Below are 19,904 nucleotides of genomic sequence, written 5' to 3'. Positions count from 1 at the left end.
AGCCTTGTGGGCAACTAAGTGTGGGTAAATGTTCAGTATAAAACATTGAAAAGTTCCCAAGAATGTACCAGTGGTAACCTCTCACAGCTGTTGAGCTGGAGGCTAAAAACTCCTTTAGAGGCTGGCAGTTGTTCATCATCTCTTGGTTCCTACAGTTCCGAGCCGATGTCAGAGTCCTTGACAACAGAATGTGTGAGCAGGGATCAGCTGCAGAACGGAGAGGACTGATGAATAAACAATGGTCCAGGCCCTGCAGCTCTGAAGGCTGTCAGCAAGAGCTGAGACGCAGCCATGATAAGCACACGCCCGACTCAAGGCGAAGGCGATGCCTTTTCTTCCTGCTGAGTTCAGGGATGATTTTGACAAAGCGCACTGGCCTTCACACAACACTGCGAATGGGCGGAATGAGAAATAGATCTAGTTAGGGAAGCACTCAGGCAACTTTGAGCATTATGCATTGCATTTTCGCACAATACTTTGAAGCCTCTAGAAAGAGAGAGAGAACAGGACAACAGCATCAGGTGATAAAATACATTTATTGGAAATTGTGGCAAATGTAAAAAACAAAACAACTGGCTTTGGGTCAGGTCAGAGCACAAATCACATGTACTCAAAAAAAAACAAACAAAAAAAACTCTGTAGTTCTTTCATATGCTATCAATGACAGGTGGGTTATGTAGGTGAAGATAAAGCACAACACCTGGCAAATCAGGCAGCTAGACAAATTTCATTTCCTCCAGGGATTCAAGGGAGGGCTTAATAGTATCCATGTGTTACACACCTGCAGAAAGCATGGGTTGGGTGAGGGGCATTTCTTTTTAAAAAATAGTTTTTTTATTATTATAATTTGGTGACACTCTGGGGGCCAATAGCCAATATTTATTCCATGCTAATTTATATCTTGTGTGGTTGTACTTGTGAAAAATGCAACATGATCCCTGAGCTCACAAAGAAACACAACATAAAGAATTTTCCAGATGTTCCACATGATGCTTCGGTTGGCATTAAATATTATTAATTTTATTATGATTAAATAATGGCACATAGTATTAAAAACCAAATGAGACAAATACGATCATGTGGTATTGAATATATATATATATAACTCCTTAAATGAATCAAGTAGCTATTTGCAGATTTCTGTGATCATGTGTTTGTCTTCATTTAAATCAAGAAAAAATAGAATATGCTCACAAAATCACATATTACGTTTAATGAAAAGACAAAGTTGCATCTGCACCCACTTATATTTTATAAATCAGGAGTGTTGATTCAAATGAAAAAATAAATAAATCAAGAATAAATACTGTAACATTCAATAACCAAATCACATATCAAGTTCAATTAAACCAAGACCAAAACTAATATCAACAGTTTTACTAAATAAAAAAAATAAAAAAAATCTAATTTACATAGTGACACTATTTAGTGATTTACTTTTTAGTGGCATTATGTAAAATTGATTCATTTCTTGAATCAAAATTCAGTCAAATTTTTTAAAATATTGCATGTCTAATGTTTCAATGAACTTACTAAATGATTTACCAATTATTACTTACAATATGAGTTGATGCAGATACAGAATTGTTTTGGAAGCTCAGTTGTCAAACGATCAGTGGGTAAACTGTTAAAATCAGACAATTTTTATGAGCAAGGTGAGTTGGCACAGTGATATAAACTGTTAATAAGGCTCCTTTCTTCTAATGTAGAAAGTGAAGCCCTCCATTTTTTTGCCTCAGAATAAATACCATGAGTGTTTCCAGTAAGCTTAGATGCTTTACTGTCAAACACATGAATGTGTGTAGCCCATTAGACATGTAAATGATTGCTTCCTAGATTACAGTGAACATGCTTTAGTGCAAGATAAGACTTTTGATCAACGCAAAACTGATGGGTTCTGTAAGGCCATTGACTTGAACTGATCTGCACCTCATTGCCAGTAACTAAGTACTGTATGTGCATACATCACATGTGCAGTTCAAAATGCATTCTGACTGGGCACCTCCCTTCATGATTTGTCACCATGGAAACACAGGGAGACTATTTGTTTGCTGTTTTTATGTCTGTAGAAGAAAAAAAGGAAGAAAAAAATGACAGCTTCGTTTTGACAACCACACACCATTACCAACATATCACAGACTACTTGGTACTTTGGGCTAGATCTCAGTTTTAAAAAGTTGCATTTTCATTATTGTACTATTTGGCACATATAACTCACATATGTTCATTGATTCATCTTAATTTCCGCAGTGATAATTCACAGTTTTCTTTCAAGGTGAAAATCTAATTAATGCTGGTGTTTTCACACTTGGCGATCATTTAGAGTTTTTTTGTACATTTTATTTTTTTTACTAAAATGCAAAACGGAAATGTGGGAGATTTTGGCTCTAAAAGAGAGGACTCATCTTGCTATCTGGTATATACACACACAAGCATGTTGTCACATGCAAATAGACATATACACATGCATTCACTTCTTTCTTACCTACTAAACACACACACACACACACACACACACACACACATCCACAACAACATAATTGCACATTATGTTACCATACCCAAAAACACATGTACAAAAATCAGTTTGATTATAAAAGACCATCCAAATTAAAATGTATGGCATGTGATCTTTGCTGCCATATCAAAATGTCAAGAGAACAAACCAAATGGAGCTGGGATGAGACATGAAATGAAGTCTGAGAAGAGGTAAGCAGAGGTTCAAACCTCTTTAAAGGGGAAGAGAAGGTATATGGGGCGGGTGAGAGAGGGAAGTCACAGCAGAGGGACTACACAGTAGCTTAGCTCAGAGAAGAGAGGGCCTTTGGGTAACAGCCCTGGGACTACACAGTAGTTTAGCTCAGGCGAGAGAAACAGGTTAGCACGTAATTCACAAGCCTACACGGTTGTCTCGTTTTTCCAAGGTCCAGTCCTAATGTTACCCGTCGAATCCGAGGCAAGTAGGTAGTCCTCCTGCTGACTACTGTTCCGGCTCAGCGTCCCTCGCCGGCTGAGGGTGCCTTTCCTGCCAAGCGTGGCCTGGGAGCATGACAGAGATGCCCGCGGAGGTGTTATATCCAAGTGCAGCATGGCGTCGTCCTCTTTATCTGCCATTTTTGCGCAACTATACATCAGCGGTCCCATGTCAGGATCCTCCGCCTGGCAAGAGCTGACAAACGGTTCAGCTTTAGGGCAGCATATGCTCGAGAACGGGTCTGCTTTGGCACAGCACATGTGTCTGTGGCAGGAGAGCTGACTGTCCAAGTGCCCGCTATGGCAGGAGAGGCTATCGTGAAGGCCGTGTGAAGCCAGACTCTCGAGGTGAGGACTAGGACTGGGGCAGTGTAGCTGGTTGTCCGGATGGGGGCTGTGACAAGAGAGTTGAGAATCCAAGTGTGACGTGTGGCAGCTTAGAGGGTTGTCCAGGTGCACATTGTGGGGGCTGTCCAAATGGGAGCTGTGCACGCTGCTATCCATGCTGGTGGAGGTCATGTGGTAAGAATAGTCCCTGAGGCAGGGCCGAGGTCGGTTGAAGGATCGAGTCTTAGACCTGTCCTTTAGGCAGCTTTGTAGGGGAAGGGTTGGCCGGGGAAGTTCATCAGTGAGGGACTGTGAAAGGGTCGCATTCCCGATCGAAGAGGGACTGTGAAGCGTGGCACAGCAGGTGCTCATATGGTTCTGGGTGGAAGGCAGAGTACCCAACTTACAGTGTGGCGATGGGGAGTGGAGGTGAGGGGAGAGTAGAGGTTTACCCAGGCAGGACGAGTCGACCTGGCAGTGGATTTGATTCTGCCCGTGGGACGGGGTATGGCTGTGACTTTGGGTGGCGGGGACGGCATTCCCTGCCGCTTCCCCATTGACCTCCACCTTTGGTTTGTTGGGGCAACAGGCCCACCACCGGTGCCACACGTCGTCACGTTTGGCACAGTGCTGAATCAGCAGAAAAAGCCCCAATGTGACTGAAAATGCTCCGTACAGGCAGCTGAAGATCATGTCTAGAAAATGACCCTGTGATACAGCCAGCGCGCCAAAAGCCCAGGTGGCCAGGAAGAGGAAGAGCGTAAAGGCGGTGGCCCTCAGCTGAGCTTTGAAAGAGTGCTCGTTGGCCAACATAGACGCTGTGATGGCTGTGCAGCCTGTGTGCTCACCGTGCTCACCTGGCTCTCCACTGACGGCGTGGCAGTGTCCGATTTCAGCCACGGCTAGACGCTGCTGTTCTTCGGTCATGGCCTTGAGCTCGTACTTGCGCTCCGGGTGCCGCTTTAGCTGCACGAATGTGATCAGAAAGTAAATGCACATTACCAAGACCAAGAAGGCAGTGGGTCCGTAGAAGCCGCCCAGACTGGGCTTCCAGGCCATCCAACAGCTGCAGCACAGATAGAGACAATAATTCAACTGACAGTGTTGGTACCATTCTACATCTAATAACAGACCTCATTCTAATTTATAGCATTAACTAAGACACATCTCCCGGAATCAGTGACATTTAGTGATTTCTTACTGGCTTGGTAAAAATGGAGTAAACATATTACAACTGACAGCTAATTAGGCACTGCCAGTAAATGTGTTACTTACTAAGGGGCGTCATCTCTGCTACCATAGTTATCCAAGCTAACAGCAGCCGTAACGCCCACTATGATTAGGGGTACCCCACCACTGACCAGATAAAACCTTACAAAGAGGTCAAAGAGGAGAAAATGGGGTTAAAAAACGACAGAAAAACAGATTTTCATTATCTGATCAAAATGATACTTGTCTAGGGATGGCAGTTGTAAAGTATCTAATTATCTATCTATCTATCTATCTATCTATCTATCTGTCTATCTATCTATCTGTCTATCTATCTGTCTGTCTGTCTGTCTGTCTGTCTGTCTGTCTGTCTGTCTGTCTGTCTGTCTGTCTATCTAATAGATTCTAAATCTGTAAAACATTCAAACTTCAAGCTTTTAGAACTATACTACTAACTTTCTATTCAGGCTTCCTCGAGCCAACATCAAAGTTTTGTTCACAAAATTGACTCATCTAGTTTAAGATCATTATTAATTATGAAATCATTTTTATTTTTATTTTGACTGTACATTATCAAATCACAGAAAAATTGCATTCAATTCTTAAAAGAAAAATATATATACACTACTGTTCAAAATATTGGGGTCGGTAAGATTTTTTTAAAGAAATGAATACTTTTATGCAGAAAGGAATAAAATCAAAAGTGACAGTAAAAACATTTTTAATGTTGCAAAATATTTTTAATTAGTTCAAATAAATGCTGTTCTTTTGAATCACAGGAATTAGTCTTTTGAGTTTGTTCGCCTTCACTGGAATACATTACATCTTAAAATACATTACAATAGAAAACAGTTATTTTAAAGTGTAATGATGTATCACAATATTACTGTTTTTAATGTTTGTTTGTTTTTAAATGCACCCTTGGAAAACATGAGAGATCCTGAGAAATCCTAAGTACTCCTGAATTTTTTAAAAAATAACCCCAGTTGTGAATTTGAATTCTCAATCTTTAGTGAATTCATGGACATTCATGCTGTGTACCTTAAAATGGTGGCTTTAGGGCGTGCTTGTGTGGGAGGGTCCCTGTCCTGAGGTATGGGCGGAGCCTTGAACACCTCCTTGCAAATATTTCTGGCAGTGAAGAGCAGCCATAGCATGCTAGAGAGGGAGGAGTAGTGCAAGATAATGCCAACCTGTCAACGAACAAGATGAAATATTAAACATTGAAAGCTCACTCATTGAGGGCAGACTGGCACAGAAAACTGAAGCAGAAGTGTGTGTGTGTAGCCGCCTTGGTGTGTGAGGAAGGATGCACTGAGGGGGAGTTTGAGGTAATCCTCCTCAGACAGTGAGGTCATGCTGTTGTCCTCTTTGGTCCAATGCACTTACTGCATAAAAGAAATCATCCTACCCATCCGTTCATATAAGATAAACATGACGTTTATATGGGGTACTGGATGTAAATGATTATGTGCTGTGAGTATCAGTCGTGTTTTTTCAATAAATTGTGTAAATGTATAACACAAATATATATATTTATATATTCAAAAATATATATATTGTGATATTCACTTTTTTGTTTACATCTAGGAAATTTTGCACAAATACAATAACTACTTAATATTAAACTAAATATTTAGATTATGCAAATGATTCCTAAGCAATGTGAATGAGATGATCTAGCATGAATGCTTCCAGAACCCAGACTCAATACGAAGAACACTTCTTCCAAACTCTTAAACAGTTGTCTTTTTCATCATACAGCTTGAAATAGCGGGTAAGCAGCAAAACACTTCCCTGCAATTCAATACATATCTCTTCCTGTCATTCCAATTCCAATTCAATTCACAACCCTGATACTGTCATGTTTTCATTTGAAATATTTTACAAATTACATGTTTCTTTTTATTCTTGATTAATATGAAAGAGGAAGAATTTGACAGTCATCACTGTCCTGCTGTAGATATACTGTGTACAGGCTGCATGTCTAATGCATGTTCATTATGCGTCCAGTCATAAATCTGATGCTTTTAAACCTAGAGCTTTACTGACGGTGAATCAACTGCTGTCATTAAGTAAAATATGTTTAATAAGCATGCAGCTATAAACATAATCAAATTAATCTAACTCACTGATCCAGGCTGGAAAATGTCTCTGATGAAGGAATAAGTGCTACACTTTGAAAGGCTATGGCAATCCTAGAGCCCCAGTGCATTAGCCTCTCACCACTGAGCAGCCCTGCCAAACAAAGCCCTCTGTGCCTTAGTAAATGGCGACCATGCTAATTCAGGAGTCAAAGAGGCCATATGCTACAGTGACTCTGAGCTGAGAGCCACAGACACAGGGCATGAATAATGTGGTTCGCTCAGGCCAAAGAAACAGGGTAGAGAACTGGGAGACTTACCACTTGACAGATCACAGGGTACTTGATCTGGTTGATGCCCCCTGCAAACACCCCAAACGTCATGGCAGTGTGGAAGAGGAAGTTGAGGAGCATGTGCCATCCTTTCCTGCTGATTCGGATTATGCTGCAGAGACACACACACTCACGTCAGATGAAGAGACAGTTGCGCCATGAGTAATACATCAACAGCTTACCACTGAAGGGGACAAGTAACTGCCTTTGAAGCGCATTGCTATGACTAAAGAATCTTTTTGACCCCGTCTGCAAAGTGTCTTAAAGTAGAGTGGCTCACTAAATTTGGCACCGACCCTCTAAGGTTAGAAGTGGCCCCCTCTCCACAGAGCAAGCATTACTCACTGGAAATAACTGTGACAGTCAGGGGTGATGATACTATAAATATTGACGGTCTGACTCAGGATCACAGCAATATCGTGGCAGTCTGTCCCAAAAACAATCCCTACTGTGACCTTCCAGTGTTAGTACTGGTGCTCCAAATAGCTGCTGTATGTTTTCAGTGGAGGAAAGACAATACAAAAAGGCACCATGTAAAATGTAACATTTCACTAGTAAACATCACTGAATTCTGGCTGCAGAAAGTATATTATTAATGTATTGGTATTTGGCTAATATTAGTCATCTTTATTTAACCGTACCAGTAGTCCTGTTGATATTTATTGGCCAGCGTTTATTTAAATTTGGATTAATTTCAAACTAATTTCAGCTCCAAATCATCCTTGTTAATTTATCCATTATACCAACCCAGTGAAAAGAAAAATCAAAAATGAGATCTCTTTAACATCTCAAATGTTTCTCCTAGACAGAAATGAGGTTACTTTAACATTAAATTGAGACTTTTGCTTGAGTCTCCTGCTTCTTACACTTGTCTCATGAGACAAAAACTCTAACACTATCACAATAGTATCCTTTAAAGTCTTAGAAGACATCTCTACATCATCACACACTATGCTCAGATTTTTCTCCTTTCTCCTCACTCTGGTGGTCTTACATTTGTCTCTTCTAAAGTTTTAGAAGAGAGCTCAACAACATCACACACTGTGCTAATATTTGCCTTCTTAGCTAGAGACTCTAAAATGTGTCTCCTTTAAAACGGTAGAAGATACCTCAATAAAATTAGACACTGTGCTCAGATTTCCCCCTAAATTAAAGACTTCGGTGGTCTCATTCTTATCTCCTCCTAAGTTTCAGACGAGATCTTGAAAACATCACACACTATGCTAAGGTGTTTCTACTAAACTACAGACTCTGAAGGTCTCATTTTTGTCTCCTCTAAAGTTTAGAAGAGATCTTAACATCACCACACACTGAGCTCAGATTTTTCTCCTAAGCTAGAGACTTTTAAAGCTCTCACATTCATCTTCTCCTAAGTTCAGAAGAGATTTCTACAACATCACACACTGTGCTCTGATTGCCCTCCTTAGCTAGAGACTCGGAAGCCCTCACATTTGTCTCTAAAGTTTAGAAGAGATCTCAATATGAACTCAATATGAGCATTTCTACCATATGTATTATTAATCATATTAGTTAAGGATTGAGTCATAAGGGATTCAATGTACCCTTTCAGCAAAGAAAGCTCCAGGGGGACTGTTCCTGTAGAACGACTTCTGAAAATCAGTTCGGATAAAAGCACCAAAGTTTCCAAGAACAAATGATGTGCCCTGTGCACATAAACTGTACTGGTCTATTTTATGCGAACAATTAAAATTAATTCTTATCTAAACCATTTTACTCTTAATAAAGGCTCTGAATTCAGGAATTCAGGTGTCTTTCAAGCACTTGACTTGGTGCACACTTTGGAAAGTTGTTGAGATCTCTAGCTACAGAGTCTCTAGCTAAGGAGAAAAAATCTGAGCACAGTGTGTGATGTTGAGATCTCTTCTAAAACTTTAATGGAGACCATTGTGAGAGTGATAAAAAAAATTGTTTCAGGAAACAAGTTTGAGAAGCAGGATATGAAACACAATCAAAAGTCGCCATTTGATGTTAATGTAACCTAATTTCTGTCTAGGAGAAACATTTGGGATGTTAGAGATCTTATTTTTGATCTTTTTTTCCTTCTGGGTAGTCTCAAACTTAATCCACATCATTCAAATCAAACACAATACACATGCATTGTCATTGAAGTTAAATTTAAACTAGTAACCCTTGATATTCTGAAATGTATAATGCTATTATAAATTGTTTCATTATTTACATTACTATATAATATATATATTTTACATGTTTCTCCTAAGATAAAATTGAAGACAAAAGACAAAGCTGATACCTAAATGAGACATAAGAGAATAATCAGCCCTTAGTATTCTGAGCTTAGAGAAACCTCTGCCACAGCCTTGTGGGCAGCACATCGACATCGAGACACAACTGCACATCCGACAGCATGATTTCAAGTCCCAGCTAAAGGGACATTCCTTCTCCTGTTCCCTTCTTGCCTCTCCCATTGTTTCCTGCCTACTGTCCTGTCCATTAAAAGTGAAAACCCCCAATGTAATCAACAAAAAAAAAAAAAAGAAAGAAAGAAAGAAAGAAAGAAAGAAAGAAAGAAAGAAAGAAAGAAAGAAAGAAAGAAAGAAAGAAAGAAAGAAAGAAAGAAAGAAAGAAAGAAAGAAAGAGCAACCTTTGAGCAATACATTTTTAGAATGGACTCTTGGAAGAGATTACAGCAAGACAATAAAGAGATGGTCTATGTTTCTTCTACCAAATTCTCAGTTTTGACATTTTCTTTTTATATTATTTCTCGTCTCATTTGTCTGTACTCTTACTAAAATAATGCAATAAACATTAACTTAATAACAGAACATGTAACAAAACACACTAATGTATATTACTGATAACAAAAATAAGAAGAATCAATTAAACCTTTTACAGTTTTCACCTGTGACCCTGGACCACAAAACCAGTCACATGGGTCTTTTTTTTTTTAATTGAGATGTATACATCATCTGAAAGCTGAATAAATAAGCTTTCCATATTGTTTGTTAGGATAGGACAATATTTGTTCGAGATACAACTATTTGAAAATCTGAAGGTGCAAAAAATCTAAACTTTAAAGTTGTCCATTTATGTTCGCGATTCTGCTGCATCCACTCACAAAAATAAATGTTTTATATATGTATGGTAGGAAATTCACAAAATATCTTCATGGAACATGATCTTTACATAATAGCCTAATGATTTTTGGCATAAAAGAAAAATCGATAATTTTGACCCATACAATGGGTTGTATTGCCACAAATATACCCGTGCGACTTGTTTTGTAATTCAGGGTCACAGTAAGGTAACTTACAATTTGTATTTGGTGAGCATAAGAGACTTCTTTCAAAAACAATTAAAAAAAATCTTACTGACCCCATACTTTTGAACTGTCGTGTATATGATATAATATCAGTCAGAATGTCAAAATCAGTGTGCATGCTCAACTCTAATGGTTCTCTAACTAACAGTTTATTTTATTTTTTTTAGATCTATGCTGTATTTAATAATTTATGTCACTGGTGCAGCTTAATTATAGTACATACCTGTGGTGTACAATGTATGTCATGATAGAAATCAGCAGGCAGAGCAACATCACTGCAGTGCAGGCGTACACCACTGGGTGCAGATAATCCCCTGGATATGGAGGAAAGGACAGCACCCTCTTTAAATCCTGTCAATAAAATCAGAATATGAGATTACTTTTTTAAAAGAACATGTCAGATACTAAAAATGCAATAGTCTTTATATTGTACATGCACATTTCCCTAATTTGTTTCTATATATTTATTAATGCATATTGTTCGTGTCCATCTTTGGTTGCAGACTTTTAACTGACTCTTCATACCACTTTGTTCATGTAGTGCTTGAAAAAGTCAGTCTATTGGTGATGAAGTATGTGTTATGGTACATATGCACAACATGAATAAAAGTTGTTGGATTTAAGAAGCTGACCAGTAAAACAGTTATATCTATTTTAATGTGAAATAAGAGGAAGAACAAAAAGGGGTGAGTGGGAGGGGGAGACCAGAAGAAAGAAAAACAATAGGAGAGGAGAGTCTCGTCCCTTTGAGTCAAAGACTACACCCCCATACGCATCAATCTCTTTCAGCATGTCTATTTTATCACCCAGCCCGAAGATTTCCTTTGTTGTGTGCCTGAAGGGCTCCTTCCCCTCTGGAAAGCAGCACCACAGATGTACATGCATTTCTTTACACTTCAACAGACAAGATACACTCTTAAAAATAAAGGTTCTTTATTGGTATCAATGGTTTCACGAAGAACCTTTAACATCCATGGAACCTTTCTATTGCACTAAAGGTTCTTTATAGTGGAAAAAGGTTCTTTGGATTATTAAAATGTTCTTCACACTAAGAATAAAAATGGTTCTTTTTAAGAACTGTTCACTGAAAGGCTCTTTGGGGAACCAGTTTTATTTTATTTTATAGACATTTACAGCAGCACCATCTTTGATTTTTAACGGGAATGAAAGCGAGGCTGTGAGGGATAGATTTGCATCTCTTCTGTGGGTTGAACTGTTATTTAATGTTTTGGATTGTTCTGCTGTCGAAACACTGCAAATATATCTTTCCAAGAAATTTCAGTAGACAAAAAACTTCAGACTGCATGAGCCGTGGAAAATGATAGGTGATCTAGGAGCTTTGGATGCCATAGAAAACATGGTACTACTATCCCTCACAGCCTCACTTTCATACCTGTCATGGCGCTGCTCTGAATTAGGTCTATTGCATCGATGCGATAACTCCCTTTTAGAATGTTATTTTTAAGAGTGTACGCTCCACATTAAAGGTGCATTAAGCAAGTCTCTGAGTTTTTGCAGAACTATGCCCCCTTCTGGCGACACGCGAAACTGCAACCAGAGTTGTGCACGCGGTTACGTGGAGTTTGCGTTGGGGTTTGGGATGAACTAGAAGCCGGTCTCTTTGAATCCATCTTCTACTTTTGCAAAAGTCGCTTGAGTTGTCTTCGCTGATGCGGATAATGGCGGCGAATACACAAACCTGCCAGACATAGCCAGGTGAGCGTGAACGCGCATGACGTCACGCCCAGTCGATTCCGTCCCGAATCCCTCTTATTTATTTTACTTTACAGGATTATAGAGACAATCTCAGTGATCAGAGAAGGGCTCATTCAGCCCATCAGGCAATTGTTTAAGCATGTATGGGTTAGAAAAACGGGTATTTTTAACATGAAAAGTTGCTTAATGCACCTTTAAAAAAGCCACTTTCCTTTGGTCTCCATCTTTAAACGAGAGAATAACATGCAGACGTCATTCAACACTTCCTTCAATCTTCAGCAAGTTATATTTAGGAAAAAAGAAATAATCAGAATGTTATTATCTACAAGATTGCCCATTTCAAAAATAAAAGACAGCCTTTAACTAGGACATATAAATTTGGTCCATGAAGGTATTAGCTATGAAAAGAGCAACATGCATATTGAAATCATCGTACATAAAAAAAAAATGTAAACCCTAAAATAGGTCCTGCATTGTATATGATTTAGCTTCATAGTATTTTTTTGCACTTGTGTCCCTGTCTCCCAGAGTGCATGTCTGCTTTAATCCAAGGTGAGATCAGCACAATTGCTGCCCATTAATCAGTTTCCCATAAAGCATCACTCAGCGTCACATTATTGATCCTTTGACCTCAGTTCTTCAGCAAAGATACCGTACCTTTAATGCCCTAAGACATCAAACCACTGTTGCACAGAAAGTTAATGCTGATTAATATCAACTCCTTTAGTGCCCCAAAGCATTTGAGAGAAAGTCATTTCAAACAGTTTGCCCATAAAACGTTTATCAAGGCTTTGGGGTGCGCTACAGTCAGAGTTTGCTCTAAATAAAGATCTAATCAGGGTCACCTCACTACAGGAAAATCTAGGAATTTCACAGAACACTCCTTTAGGATATTTATTTGACATCTTTCTAACTAAACTACTCTAACTCTCTATACTAACTCTATCTCTTTCTCTACACCCCCCCTCCCTGTTTTAGCCTGGTCATTCACACCTCAGCTTTGAAAAAGACAAAAAAAATGGGTGTGTAAAGCTGCGGAAAAGTGGGAGTGTAGAGGGAGAGTACAACCAATAAAACACAGACATGCAACACATTATTCAGAAAAAAGAATATTAAAATATGAGTGGAGAAAAAAACAAAACAGAGTTGGGGTAATAAAGAATATATGGTGCTGGTTCTAGTTTGGAGCGGGAGAGTATGTGAATTATGAACGTAAAAACTTGAAACACACTTGCTCCGGTTCGGTAACTTATTGTTACGAATTAAATATTGTTACAGACATATTTTCTGTATGTTGGTAGTCAAACTCCAGTTCTGACCTCATCACGGAGAAAATGCAAACAACACTTTTGAGCAACTGTACTGAGGAAACATACACTTATGAAATTTGTGACCGAACGCAATGCTGAACAGGCAGAGGTGAACGAACAGCGGCGAGCCGGTCTTGTCACATTTGAATTCTCAGCTGTAATGCGATCTCGTGCGTAATACAGCGCAGTGATGCCACGGCAGTCAATCACCACTCTTTGTGTTTTAAACCGGAAATGGCTCAGAAAAACGAAAAAATAGCCATCTTTCTCTTAACAATAAACATAATGAGTGCTATTGTTTTCATTGACGTTTCACCTGTACATGTCTGTTAACATCTCAAAAAATGTGTTTTGGGGTTTTATGACCTTTTAAAAGAGGACTCAGTAGAACTGCTAACATTCTGTGAACTGACCCTCTTTCTTCAAGCAGTAACATTCCAGACCTGTCGATAGCACATTTGGTGGCAGAAGTGTAAATGCAATCACAATATCACAGACCTGGAAAAAGAAAACTAAATATACTATGTGGATGCAAGAACTGATAAAACATGACATCTAAAATCAGTTTTAAAATATGTGCCATTGAGAGACAAATTGTTGGGAGTTTTGAGAGGGCGATCATATGAAAACTGACAGATCCAATTCTAAAGCAAATGGAGGCAGTGAAACAATGGGAAAGGACCGGCTGCTGTCACTAAGACACCATGCTTTCTCACTCAGACAGACTGTGCTTGGATTCAATATGATTAGCGAAATAGCTTCAGCCTATAGCTCTTAAAATTGATTAGGGCATATTGTACGTTCAGGGGCCAAAGTGATTGACACTTTTCTCACAGATGTATGAGTAAAGTGATATTTAATGAGGCACTGAAATTGATTGATCAATACAGCGTCTTTACAGCATGCTACAAAGCTGAAATTGTTCAATCTCATAAAACTTGTTCATACTAATATGATGTTATAAAAATTGGTGTGACTCCTCCATATTTAGGTCTCTGATGCATATTGAGCATTACGAGTGTTCTTGGCCTCTCCTTCTGTGTGCCTCAGTGAGCATGCTTATCTCAGAGACAAAACTTGGTCAATCAGTCTGCTCCAGTGCACAGACTCATCTTTCCAACAGAATATGACGGTTTGGGCTTGTTGCAGGCGTTTACAGATATATTCATAAACATATACCAACTGTGCACACTCATATTTACACATGAGTACAAATGTTGCAAACATACATGGCTTAATATATAAAAGTCACATGCAGATGCATCCACAAGGCCCATAGGCTTGAATGCCCGCACACACACACGCTCTCTCTCCTTCTCTCTCTCACACACACAGCACAAAACAAAAAGCAGTAAAACACCCATTATATAACAACCGTCTTTGTATTCTTTCTACAAATACTGTTTAATATTCGAGATTTCCCTACCGTATAAACAACTAAAATGAATTACCATATGATCTATAATTAAACTAACTTTAGTATGCAATTCAATTTTCATCTGCAATGTTGGTGGTAGGGAACTATGATCTTCACTGTAATCCTTGTGGAAAGTATGCACGAGTGTGCTGTTTAAGAGAGCTGCTCTGCACATCCCTTGCACTTTCATGTCCTCTGTAATCTGAAAAAGCTCTTTTGCAAGGTCTAATGGATAATGTGGTGCTCGGGAGAACATACTTCATATTTTTACACAGCTCTCTGAAAAACTCGTTTCTGATTGGTCAAATCGCAGCATTCAGCAATCAGATATTTTTGGATACGGACAATGCTGTACAACTGACCGCTCATCCAGGATATTGGTTTCCTCTTTAACCTGTGTTCTGTCTCACCACTGCCTCTACAAGAACGCTAATGAAATAATCAATATATAATGTTAATTTATTTATTTATATCTATTAATATTTAAATATATTCAGGGTGATCCTAATCACCTAATATCTAGAAAACAGTAGAAGATGGGATATTAATTACAATAAAATATCATACTCATAAGGCACTACATAGCACACTGAACACTACATAGAAGGCTGAATAAATAAAAGCAGCACTGGGAAACCTGCTGCTGACTACATTTAAAATGCATTTTGAGATCTATAGACATACATTTAGATAGGAATAGTAGGAAAATGTCCTGATATTTGGGCCCAAACTACTTTGTTTAAAAAAAAAATTAATAATAATAATAATAATATGACATATGTTGGTCAGTATACTGCGTGCCAAACATGCTATTGCCTAAGATCAGGTTCACCACTGGCCAGACAGAAGGATAATACTTAATGCAATGTAATGACTGGTTCATTTAAATAATAATAATAATAATAAAAAAAACTGACAGAATAGGTCAGCTGTAATATATAAAATTGTGAGGCTTGAGAAAAGTATACAAATGAGCATTGTGATATGACAGAATAAATATTATTTTTAACATGAAGGACACCCACGCAGTGGCATTTCTCAACATCAACACTCTAATCAGGTTCCTGTGTGACTCGCTGTTTTAAACTGTGGTTTGTTTAAAAAGATTATAATCTAATCTTTTACCCTGCCTCCCCGCAATATGACCCTATTTTCAAAGCAAACCTACGCCCTTGCTGAGATCGAGGTTGTTAAATTATTAGATCAAGGCCATTTTTAACACTTGTCATTGACTGTAGTCCTAGTTGGTTCGGGTCTCTGTCCTTGGTGCTTAAAACCGATAAGAGCTAAAGGCACTCTCCGTGGTGCTGCTGTGATCTGCCGTGCTTTCTGTACGGTAAAAAAAGAAAAGAAAACGTTGGCTGATACCAGTGACCTGATTGGCTAGATATCTGAAAAGAGGAAGCGGCGACAGCCGACGTCAAACAGCCAATTTAGACGTCATAACGCACACAATTAAAACCTATTCACGTCATACAACCGCGAGTAGCCTCTATACTTTGGTGCTGGCACAGATAAAAAAAACAAAAAAACATTGTAATCGGAAAACAAAGTAAAATCGCCTTTGCCTCAGGGATAACCTATGCCACAGACACGCCACAGCCCCTTGTGATGATTAGCTGACAATGACAATTGATATTCATCACACGCGCACTCCAGCTTCCAGAGCCACCAGTGCGGTAACCCTCTGACTAAATCCCTTCTGCACAATCTCTACCATTTTCAGAGATTCAAAGACAGTGCATCGACTATACGTAATTGAATAAAGTTAATTTAACAGTGCGGCGATATTGAGCAAGCGTCTGGCACTAGTAACAAATGGATCCTCTTTCTCTGCCCCTGAGAAAATGCAACGTTAATCTATGATGCGATGCCATTGTGAGGCATCGCTTTAATTTCGTATATCACATCGGAGATCAATGCTACTGCCCACCGCAAACGCCCGTTTGTTTGGTGAAAAAAAAAACATCTCAATTCACTGCCATTAGTAGCTAAAAAGAGAAACAGTAGGTCATCATCTAAAGTTTTTTTGTGTGTGGAAAAGAGATGAAGAGACAGCAAAGTTTTATCTCGTAACATGAAGAGCCTTAAACTTAACTTAAAATATAAATTAGGTACTTAGAATCACTCACCATCAGATCCGCAAAGTTAAGGTCCAGCTTTAATGCAATAGTATCAAGTATCACAGTCGGTTATGATGTGGCCATCTGGCGCGTGGCCCTTGTGCACGCGGAGAGAAACGGCATTCCGACAGGCGCTGAGGGAGGGTCATTCTCCGACAGGAGAGGCTGCAGAACATCCGATAAAATAAGCAAAAAAACAAAGCGAACATCAGCACTAACCATTCCTTGTAAAAGTCGGCTCAGAATTATTGAACTTAAGTCATTTGCGGCGATTTCCGTTGGGCACGTGCGCATTCGCCGTGACGTAAGTCTTTGTAAATATCACTCGTGCAAATGTTAAAGCACAAGCATCCGAGAAAAAGAGCAAGACGACCACTTCACAGCGTAGGCAGTGTAATAAAGGTTTTAAAATAGCCTTGCTGCTATTTCAAAGCCCTAGGAACGGAACACTCTCTAGTGTCTCCAAAATCGTAACCTTATGACGAGCAAACATAGCCAACACCCCTTACCTTACCTTCCCAAAATGGCACACTCAAGACTTTCATCAGAAAAATGTTTTTTAAATGAACGTAGGTGCGTGAATTCATTAGCTACCCTATTTTGTGAATATCACTTGCAGTCTCAGAACGAGATTGCCAAGGCTACTATCTAAAACGTACCGTTTAGCCTACTGCAAATATCCTTACCTATTTTAAAGAGAGCAACTGGTGTCGTACCCCATCTTTACGTCCCGTTATCTGAAAGGCTTGACGAGCGTGAGCGCGTAATATAGGCTACTCCATGCATCTCTAAGGAAGACAAATATCAGATCTTATGTTGTGAACCGAGAACCGATCAACCGGTTCCATTTTTCAAAAAAAAACAGCAGAACCAAATGATTTTCATGACGTTCGGTTCCGGTAACGATTCTCGAATCTGCATTGTTCCGCCGATGCAAAAGGAACACCGTGGTGAAATACTCTGAGTGTTTCCCGTACTAGCATCCACTGCAACACCGCCACTGAATCAGCAGGAGACATGATACAGCGCGAACAATGTTTAACCAAAGACTCTTATGAGCCGGTTCTTTTAGTGATTCAAAAATATATACCACAAGCTAGTCCGATTCTCGAACAAATGACTCTTATGAGCCGGTTCTTTATATTTAATCAATACACTTTTGCTCATTGGGAAAGCTGTTACTGAAATGTGTGACTCACTTACTGAACCCCAAGGTAATGCTTTTACTCATGTCCGACTCGAAATGAACCAAGAAATGTTAGGCTATAACTTAAGTCTCGTGGAAATTAAACCAGTGGTGACTTGTTCACATTATGTGTTTTGTTGTAATCAGGAGCCTATATTAAAAAATGAACACATGACAATATGAACATATTAATATTAATTTGTCACCTCTATAACTGTGAAATGTAGGCTTATTTTGAAGAAGGCATTTGAAGTCGTAAACAGACCTTTTGGATTTATTCTGATCTGTTAGGTGATCTGTTCTGTTGAAATCTGAAAAGATCCCATCATTAGCAACAGGCCCAACCTCAACTTTACTCCTCAAAAGTGGTGGTCAGTAGGTGGTCAGAGTTCTCCTCTCACCACCGTTAACAGAAACACGTGAAATGAAGGACTATTAAAGTAATAATGAGGGGGAGAAAAATAAAAGTTTCTCTCAGAAATATCGTTGGATGAATTCTAGCCTAGGTAAAATGTATTATTTCCACCCCCAAAAAGGCGTCTGATAAGTTTTCACTTTAGCGTGGGATACCAATCTGAAGGAGAGAGAGAATTCGTGTGGAAAGTGGAAACAATGCAATGTCGTCGCCTCGTCGGTCGCGTGAGCGGCGCTGTTGAGCGCGCGCGATTACAGTTACCCACTGCAGAGGTGGAAATGGTTGTAACCATCTGAGCTCGCGGGCACATCAGCGCTGCAGCGCTGATTTAAAGAGACAACCTACCAGGTTTTACCCTTCGCATGTAGCGCGTTTTGGAAAATCACATCGGGAGGTTTCACCCTGTTATTTCTTAAAAGCGTTTCTTAATCATCCTTAAGAATTCTATTTGTGTTTGTCTGCGTAGCCAAGCCTATTTGTATGGGCCATTCTACAGAACTGGTTCAAAGTCAGAGTTGGAAACGTCTTAAATTGTTTTATTTTTTCACAAATGTTGTATACATGCAAATTGTATAATATCCAAGTTACGCATTTCTTGTAATTGTGCAGTTAATTATCATATTTTATTTTCAGAAAGTTTTGGAATATTTTTCCTCTCCCCAAATTTGTCACTATACCAAAACACAATAATAAATAATTTAAAAAGAAGGCTTATATTGGAATATTAATATTTTGTTTACATCTACCTTGTAAATATATTTTTTGCTATTTAAAAACAAAAAAGTTTTCACAGGTAAATCACAATGACAATTTTAACAATATTTTAAATGTAATTTATCGTATTTGTTGTATTTTGAATCCAATCTTTCTTTGTAAAAAGCATTAAGTTAATCATACTGATTTCAAAGTTAAGGATTCATTAGTTTGAATATACATTGAACCAAACACTACAATAACATCTTAGTTGATAATTCAATATGCTTTATTTTAGACAAAACATGCATGTTTCAGTCGTGACGGCACATATTCGCTATAGTGACAGTAATGTTATGGTAGCAACCTTATCACATTACAGAATTTTAACTCATATACTAAAACATTACTAAAACATAAGATACTAATGATTTGCATAACTGTATAACATTTTTGTGTATTTCCCCCAAATAAATGATTATGTGTTCCCTTTTGTCACTACTAAAACAACGATGACATGTTTCGGTAGTGACAATTTTAGATACTTTTGAGCCTAACTCAAAGATGCTAATCCGCACATGATTAACTAGCACAGTTCTGAACAGTTGTACACACATAAAAACAAAATTTTATTGAGTAACACTCAAAAAAACATGATGTCACAACCGAAACTTCACCACGTTTTGGTAGTGACTGTTTCGGTAGTGACAAATTTGAGATACTTTTGAGCCTTGCTCAAAGATGATAACCAGCACAAGGTTACCTAGCACAGTTCTGAACAGTTGTACACACATAAAAACTAAATTTTATGGAATAAC

At 38.7% G+C, this 19,904-nt stretch overlaps 1 protein-coding gene across 1 annotated transcript; it reads right to left on the bottom strand.

The window, feature by feature from the left end:
- Positions 1 to 1,121: 1,121 nt before the first annotated feature.
- adgra1a (adhesion G protein-coupled receptor A1a) lies at positions 1,122 to 17,784 on the bottom strand. The gene is made up of 7 exons (XM_082152955.1): positions 17,479 to 17,784; positions 16,802 to 16,957; positions 10,450 to 10,577; positions 6,914 to 7,037; positions 5,551 to 5,702; positions 4,576 to 4,671; positions 1,122 to 4,366 (listed from the first exon to the last, which is right to left on the bottom strand). The coding sequence occupies exons 2-7, from the start codon at positions 16,802 to 16,804 to the stop codon at positions 2,899 to 2,901; spliced, it is 1,971 nt and encodes a 656-aa protein (XP_082009081.1). The 5' UTR covers positions 16,805 to 16,957; positions 17,479 to 17,784; the 3' UTR covers positions 1,122 to 2,898.
- Positions 17,785 to 19,904: the final 2,120 nt, after the last annotated feature.

Source organism: Leuciscus leuciscus (assembly GCF_965113295.1).
Source record: "Leuciscus leuciscus genome assembly, chromosome: 21".
Classification (NCBI taxonomy): domain Eukaryota; kingdom Metazoa; phylum Chordata; class Actinopteri; order Cypriniformes; family Leuciscidae; genus Leuciscus; species Leuciscus leuciscus.
Note: the sequence above shows the minus strand (reverse complement) of the source record. Positions and strands in the feature narration are given on the sequence as shown.

What these genes read in the sequence shown, in the direction of transcription:
- adgra1a (XM_082152955.1), bottom strand. An exon ending in ACATACATTGTACACCACAG is followed by an intron (nt 7,038 to 10,449) that starts GTATGTACTATA and finishes GTGTCTCTGCAG; the next exon opens with CATAATCCGAATCAGCAGGA. An exon ending in ACCCTGTGATCTGTCAAGTG is followed by an intron (nt 5,703 to 6,913) that starts GTAAGTCTCCCA and finishes GTTCGTTGACAG; the next exon opens with GTTGGCATTATCTTGCACTA.